The 8,684-nt window shown below is 36.6% G+C and overlaps 1 protein-coding gene across 1 annotated transcript in view; it reads right to left on the bottom strand.

Moving 5' to 3' along the window:
- OXSR1 (oxidative stress responsive 1) overlaps positions 1 to 8,684 on the bottom strand; it is a 105,284-nt gene that overhangs the window by 34,952 nt on the left and 61,648 nt on the right. Inside the window, exons 6-7 of the mRNA XM_008586562.1 lie at positions 5,834 to 5,943; positions 3,570 to 3,671 (exon numbers count right to left, since the gene is read on the bottom strand). Of these exons, the coding sequence (XP_008584784.1) occupies positions 3,570 to 3,671; positions 5,834 to 5,943 (212 nt within the window). The remainder of the gene's footprint in view (positions 1 to 3,569; positions 3,672 to 5,833; positions 5,944 to 8,684) is intronic.

Below are 8,684 nucleotides of genomic sequence, written 5' to 3'. Positions count from 1 at the left end.
CCTTTTTTGTCTTTTTTACTGACCGGTAACGGGATCGCAACCCTCGGTGCCACGCCCGTACCGGGGACCGGCAACGGGATCGCAACCCTCGGTGCCATGCCCGCACCGCGCTCAACCAGTGAGCGGGAACCGGTCTCCACATGGGATCCGAACCCTCGGCGGGAGCGCCTCCGTGCTCCCAAACGGCGCACTATCCAGTGCGCCACCGGGCCGGCCCTGAATATGGAGATATTTTCATAACATCTTTTTACTGGTTTTGTCCCTCTCTACATTATTAGGGTCTTTATAATCAGAATAACATCTTTTCTTCAGGTTCTAAAGTATACCAAAATAATACAGATGTGAATAATATGACAATAATTCACAATGGTGGTCATCATTTCAGGGCCGGCCCGGTGGCGCACTGCTACAGTGCGCTGCTTGGGAAGCGCGGCGGCACTCCCGCCAAGGGTTCGGATCCCAGGTGCAGACCGGCGGCTCACTGGCTGAGCGAGGAGCGGGGGCAACACCGCGGGTTGCGATCCCGTTGCCGGTCCCGGTCCGGTGCGGGCGCAACACTGAGGGTTGCGATCCGTTGCCGGTCACGAAAAAAGACAAAAAGACAAAAACAAACAAACAAACAAACAAAAAACCAAAGTCATAGGGCATCTTTTAAAGTGGAAAAGTAGAACTATAAACTACAGCTACAGCTACACACAGAACAGAATTCATGTGCATATCATAACTAAGGAGATGGTCACACAGATAAAAATGGCTATAAACAGTATTGGGGACAGGATGTAGGACTGGGCAAAAACTTTATGAATAAGATCCCAAAAGCACAAGCAACAAGAGAAAAAATAAATAGGATTAATCAAACTAAAAGCTCCCACACAGCTAAGGAAACAATCAACAGACTGAAAAGAACCTACAGAATAGGAGAAAATATTTGCAACCTATACATCCAACAAGGGATTAATATCCAGAATATATAAAGAACTGAAACAAATTCACAGTAAAAAAACAAATAATCCAATTAAAAAATGGGTAAAGGAGTTGAACAGACATTTTTCAAAGGAAGACATACAAATGGCCAACAGGTACATGAAAAAAATGTTCAACATCCCTAATCATCAGGGAATGCAAATCAAAACCACACTGAGATATCATCTCACTCCAGTAAAATGACTATTATCAAAAAGACTAAGGGCTGGCCCTGTAGCTCGGGAGAGTGCGGTGCTGGTAGTGTCAAGGCTGCGGGTTTGGATCCTATATAGGGATGGCCAGTGCGCTCACTGGCTGAGCATGGTACAGACCACACCGTGCTGAGTGTCCCGATCCCCTTACCAGTCAAAAAAAAAAAAAAGAAAAAAAAAAGACTGAGAATAACAAATGCTGACAAGGATATGGAGAAAAGGAAACTCTTCTACACTTTTGGTGGGACTGTAAATTAGTACAACCATTATGGAAAACAGTATGGAGGTTTCTCAAACAACTACAGATAGAGCTACTATATGATCCAGCAATCCTACCACTTCTGGGTATATACCTAAAGGAATGGAAATCACCATGTCAAAGGGACACCTGCACTACCATGTTCACTGCAGCTATATTTACTATAGCCAAGTTATGGAACCAACCTAAATGTCCATTGTTGGATTACTGGATAAGGAAAATGTGGAATATATACACAATGGGATATATACACTACCCAGCCATAAAAAAGAATGAAATTCTGCCATTTACGGCAATATGGATGAGCTTGGAGAAAATTATGTTAAGTAAAATAAGCTAGGCACAGAAAGAAATACCACGTTCTCATTCACATGTGGAAGCAGAAAAAGCTGATCTCACAGAAGCAGAGTAGAATAGTGGTTACTAAAGACTAATAAGGGGAGGGGGTAGGGAGAGGGTGAAAGGGTGGTCAGTGGATACTAAATTGTACAGAGATAGAAAGAATAAAATCTAGTGTCCTAAAGCAATATAGGGAGACTACAGTGAACAACAAAGTACTGTGTATCTTTGAGCAGCTAGTTGAGATGACGTTGAATGTTCCCAACACAAAGAGGTGACAAATGTTTGAGGAGATAGATATACTAAATGCCCTGATATATTCATTGCACATAGTATGGGTCAATTAAGAAAAATAAATGAAAAAGAAGAAAAAGAGAGAAATAGAATAGTGGTTACCAAAGGCAAAGAAAGGGAGGTGGGAGGAGGAAGATGAGGAAAGGTTGATAGGCTGGTACAAAGTTACAGTTAGATAGGAAGAACAAAATTCTGGTGCTCTAGGGTGACAGTAGCTAATAATATTGTATTATATATTTCAAAATGGACAGAAAAGAGGATCTTGAATGAAATACCACAAAGAAATGATAAATGTTTAGGTGACAGATATACTAACTATTCTGATTGGATCATTATACAATATATGCATGTATTGAAACAACAAACTTACCTTATAAACATGTACAATAAAGAAAAAAAACAATTACAAGGATGTTAAGTAATTAGAACCCTTGTGTATCACTGTGGGGAATGTAAAATGGTACAGCCACTTCAGAAAACAGTATGACTGTTCCCTCAAAAGTGAAAAATAGAATTATCATTCAATCCAGCAATTTCACGTCTGAGTATATACCCAAAGCACTGAAAGCAGAGTCTCAAAAAGATATCTGTATACCCCATGGTTCATGGCAGCATTATTCACAACAGCTAAAATGTGGAAGCAGCCCAAGTGTCCATCAATGTCTGAATACATAAGCAAAATGTAGTATTTATCTGAACAATGGAATATTATTCAGTGTTAAAAAGGAAGGAAATTCTGCAATATTCTACAATACGGATGAACCTAGGGGACATTATACTAAGTAAAATAAGCCCGTCACACACACAAAAATACAGATGCTCCTCAACTTAAAATGGGGTTGTGTCCCAATAAACCCACTGTAAATTGAAAATACTGTAAGTCAAAAATGCATTTAATACACTAACCTACCAAACACCATAGCTTAATCTAGCCTATTTTAAATGTACTCAGAACACTTACATTAGCCTATAGTTGGGCAAAATTATCTATCGCAAAGCCTATTTTATTATAAAGTGTTAAATATCTCATGTAATTTATTGAATACTATACTGAATGTGTACTACTTTCACAGTATCATAAAGTGGAAAAATTAAGCTGAACTATTGTTAAGTCAAGGACCATCTGTACTATAGGATTCCATTTATGTGAGGAACTTAAGAGTAGTCAAAATCATAAAGACAGAAAACAGAATACTGGTTGCCAAGTTGAGGGAAGAGGGAATCAGAAGTTATTGTATAATGGGTATAGAGTTTTAGTTTTACAAGATGAGAAGAGCTTGGATATGGATGGTAGTGATAGCTGCACAACATTATAAATGTATTTAGTACCACTAAACCATACACTTAAAAATGATCAAGATAGTAAATTTTATATGTATTTTACCACAATAAAAAAAAATTTTTTTTTAAAAGAATACTATGGGTAAGAATGGTAACTGAGGAAAGGCTCTGAAAAAGAATTGGGACTTGACCTGGAGTAGTATTTTCAATATAAACCTCACCTTCATAGGCGGATACTTATGATAAGGAGCTGCCCCTGTGGCCAGTTCAATTGCTGTGATTCCAAAACTCCAGATATCAGCTTTGAAATCATAACCTCGGACCTGCAAGGAAAAGAGAGATGTGTGTAATTACTTTTACCAACCTAAAAGCCTTTTTAAAGGTAGCTTCTGATATGTATTAGGAAGAATGTAAGCACTCACGAGCTTTAAACCAATAACATAATTTAAAGTAGGCAAAACCTAAATGTAATAGATAATAGAAAATAGGTAATAGAAAAAAAAAAAGAGGAACCTGAATGTTCACCAACAATGGGGAAATTAAAGAATATTAAAGAATATTAAACTTAAAGAATATTATACAGCCAATTAAAAGCAATATTTATGAATTCCATATGAAAATATGTAAAACCATTTGTGATAAAACACATATGAACAAATACAAAATTGTTCAAAAGTTTTGACACTATTACAAGTAATAGATAATAGAAAATAGGTAATAGAAAAAAAAAAAAAAGAGGAACCTGAATGTTCACCAACAATGGGGAAATTAAAGAATATTAAAGAATATTAAACTTAAAGATTATTATACAGCCAATTAAAAGCAATATTTATGAATTCCATATGAAAATATGTAAAACTATTTGTGATAAAACACATATGAACAAATACAAAATTGTTCAAAAGTTTTGACACTATTACAAACAGGTATATAGTCTATTAAAAAAAGACTAAAAAAAACTAGAACAAAATGTTTTGCAGTGGGATTAAGTCTTTCGTTTTCCAAATGTTTTATATTATGGTTATTATTTTATCACCTTAATTTCTGTAATGAAGAAAGTTACAAAGGGTGTAGATATTTTTTAAGTTGTTGGTATAAATATGTTGCCAAGTTTCTCTCCTTTTGTACTGCTATCAGCACATCATAGGGTCATAAATTTTAATTTTCTATCCTACACAATATAGGATTTAGGGACTGTGTAGTGTAAAACCTAAAATTAGGGCTCAATAATAGTACATGCTGCCTTGCCATCTGGTAAAATAGGAGGAACTCTAATGATTTAAGTGACAGTTCCCCTCCCCATTTTCCTTTTGCAGATAATGTCCTCTAACCCAGCAAACCTCCTTATCAAATGGAACTGGTATAGTTTCTGCTCATCCCTGAATAGCAGGTTTCACCTCCCTGCCAGCCAACCACATGCTCCCAAGGAAACCAAAGGGCATCTCACTGTCTTGGTGTATAAGGCCTGTCTCCCATGGACCCGGTTTGTTCATTCTGTTCCCAAATTCAATCCCGTGTGGCCCTGCATGACATGAACTGTCCTCCTCATTTGGGCTGTCTATATATGCAACTAATAAACTGCTGTCAATCTCATCTGTCCTGTGTCGGGTGTTGTATGTTCAGCCATTCCCATAACCGTAGGGGTGGGAATCCTTCCCTCACCAACACAGTGACTAAAGATGATTAAAACAGAGGGAAAAAATGAATTCAGTTCTTATACTGAGTTTGATAACCTATAAGACATTTACGTAAAGCATCCATAGAAAGTCAGAAAAACCTATCTGGAGGCTTAGAAAATAGGACAGGACTGGACAGGACAGAATTTAGAAATCATTAATAAGTGGAAGGACAGAGGAGAACACCTAGTATGTGTAGCTAGAGAAGAGAAAAGCCCAAGAACAAGATCCTGGGAAACTTCATTTAGGAGTAGAAGGAGAGCTACAAAAAAGGTCAGAGAATTGGCCTGACAAGCAAAAGAACAATGAGGAAACTACACTAAGGAAGTGAATAAAGTTGGAATGGTCAACAGTTTTAAATGCCACCAGGAGGACAAGTAAGATAAGGAATAGGAAATGATCATTGGATTTGAGAATTAGCAGAGTTTCTTTAAAGTGATGGGATGAGTGAGGATAGACTGCGGTTGTCTGAAGAGGAAATGGGAAATGGGGGACAAAAGACAATTCAAGAAACAGCAATAAAACTACACATAAAAAATTAGGTCATTTAATTTATACTAAGAAAATTATTAAAACAACCTTGATTGTGTTATTTCTTACATTGTCTTTGGTATAAATCCTTTGTAAAGTTCTAGAGTGTTTTTTTGTTTTGTTATTTTTTTAAGGATGGGCTAAAGTTCTAACCAAGGAATAGAGATGTGTATTTCCCAAAGCTAATCTGGTATACTAGACAAAAGCAAGCACTACTAAGTTTTTTCAATTTCATAACAAAACCCTAAACGATTTAAAAAAGACAAAAGTCACATTACCTGTTCCATAACTTCAGGTGCCATCCAGCAAGGAGTGCCAACAAAGGTCTTTCTCACTTTATTTCGGGTAATATCACCACCAGTTGCTAAAAAAGCACTAACCCCAAAGTCTGAAACAGAATACAACAGCAAGGAATTAAAAGTACAGCAACTACCATAAACGGATAGAAAAATAATATAATGTAGTTACCATCCTACTTATATATAAATAAGATGAAAAGCATAACAGTTTCTCTCCTTGTGATGAACTTCTAGACTTAACGGGTCCTTCGCTCTATCCCTCTCCATCCCCACACATCATCATCTCCTCAGATTTCCTCCTTGCTCCAATCCATTCTACATACCACTATCAGATTCATTTATTCATCCTTTTATTTTTAAATTATCACTTTGATATGGCTCTCTCAACTTACAAAACCCTACAAGGATGAAATCCAAACCTTTTTTTAGCTTGGCATTCAAAAAGCTCTCAAAAATCTGGCCTCAAATAAATTAGAGTAATCCTAATCTCATAGCCTAATTTGATCTTTAAACAGATGTGACATTGGTAAACTCAGTTCTCTCTCTAAGCCTCAGGATTTTCTCTACAAAGATTTTTTCCGAAAACATTGAAGCCAAAGTACTAGTCACTGATGAGGAGGACTATCTGTCTCACCATGATTCCTCCTTTTCTGAGGATATCCTTTGACATGTATCTGTGGTCTTTGACTTTGACCTCTGGGCATAGCTGATTTAAGCCAGAATTAGACACCTTAATCCAAGCTAGGCCAATCACAGTCTCCCAAAAATCTGAAACTTCAATAGAAAGACAAGGAAATTGAGAGTCACGGAGCTGAGCCATGCTAACAGCAGCATCCTGAAGGACACCAGCATGAGTGGGTTCTCGCCCATCCTGAGGCTTAGCTGTTCAGTCAACTCCTTGATTCTGGGTACTCCCAGCATATTTCAAAAATGCCTGCTTTGCTAAGTTAGCCAGTGATAATTTCTGATACAACCAAAAGAACCTTTACTAATACTGTGAGGCCTTTATATACCATATTGAACTTTTATACACCTCACCTGGCTCCCCTCTTGCTTTTTGTCTATTTCAGAACACTATGCAGCATGTAAAATGGGTCTATATTTGAAAATAGAATAAATTATGGACAAACTCAGTCTGAGAAGGATAATTTAAGCATTACAAACTTTAAAATTCCAGATTCAGAAGTCTATGAATTAACCCTGTACTGGCCAGCCACCCCAAAAACAAACAAAAAGAAATCTATAAATTCAGCCATCTTGAAGGAAGTATTTGCTTGTTAGTGTATAAAATAGCAAGTCTATAAAACACAGATTTAAAAAAAAATTCCTCAAAGTTCTTGATGCTCCTAAACTGGCAAATATACAGGAACTTTAAAATGTTCCATTTCTTTTTTTTTTTTTCCTTTTTGTCTTTTTTTGTGACCGGTAACGGGATCGCAACCCTCGGTGTCGCGCCTGCACCGCGCTCAACCAGTGAGTGGACCGGTCTCCATATGGGATCCGAACCCTCGGCGGAAGCGCCGCCGCGCTCCCAAGCGCCGCACTCTACCGAGTACGCCACCAGGCCGGCCCAAAATGTTCCATTTCTAACAACAAAAAAGTAAACATTTAAAAGTGCATTCAAGGGGGAGAAAGTACATTGAGTGCATTCAGCTCTGCCACTAGGCTAGCTGAACTTTAGCAATTACTTACTTTTTTTTAATTAATTTTTTTGAACCAATATCATGCTGTTTTTTTGTTTTGTTTTGTTTTACAAGAACATTAATAAAAATGTTCCATTTCTAACAACAAAAAAGTAAACATTTAAAAGTGCATTCAAGGGGGAGAAAGTACATTGAGTGCAGTCAGCTCTGCCACTAGGCTAGCTGAACTTTAGCAATTACTTACTTTTTTTTAATTAATTTTTTTGAACCAATATCATGCTGTTTTTTTGTTTTGTTTTGTTTTACAAGAACATTAATAGCAGTTTTATTCATAAGTGACCCAAAGTGGAAATAATCCAAATGCTCATCAACAGGAGAACAGAAAATTAAATTGTGGTATATCCACACAATGAAATACAACTCAACAATAGAAATAAAGTACTGATAAAAACAGTAATGTGGTTGAAGCTCAAAACATTTTTTGTTTTGTTTAAAATTTTCCTTTTTTTTAAATTAAAGACTAAGATCATAGAAAATATGTTCTCTGACCACAATAACAGAAGGAAATTTAGAAAACTAACAAATGTGTAGAAATTAAACAACAATCTCCTAAATAAACAATAGGTAAAAAGAGAAATCACAGGGAAATTAGAGATTACTCTGAGATAAAGATCAAAGCACAACATATCAAAATTTATAGGATACAAGGCTCATGCAGTACTTAGAGGAAAATTCATACTTGTAAACACCTAATTAAAAATAAAAAAACCCCTCAAATCAGTAATGTAAACTTCTACTTTAAGAAAACAGAAAAAGTAAAATGAACTAAACCAAAAGCAAAGATAAGCAGGAAATAAAGATTACAACAGAAATATATGAAATAGGAGATTAAAATACATTAGAGAAAATCCACAAAACCCAAAGTTGATTCTATAAAAGATCAACGAAATTTGCAAACCTTTATCTACACTGACCAAGAAAAAACAGAGAAGAAGATGGCGATGGGTCTGGAGTGAGCGTGCCAGAGGACAGAGAGAGCCTGTGAAGTGTGCGCTGCGCTGCCAGAGTACTATTTGCATTTCCAACAGCAACAAAAAACAAATAAATCACAGATCAACTAATCTATAATGAAAAAAAAGCAACTACAGTCTCGAGGTTTTAGGGCCGATGCAAAAGAAGATTCCTGA

Source organism: Galeopterus variegatus, unplaced genomic scaffold, assembly GCF_000696425.1.
Source record: "Galeopterus variegatus unplaced genomic scaffold, G_variegatus-3.0.2 Scaffold110, whole genome shotgun sequence".
NCBI classification, from domain to species: domain Eukaryota; kingdom Metazoa; phylum Chordata; class Mammalia; order Dermoptera; family Cynocephalidae; genus Galeopterus; species Galeopterus variegatus.
Note: the sequence above shows the minus strand (reverse complement) of the source record. Positions and strands in the feature narration are given on the sequence as shown.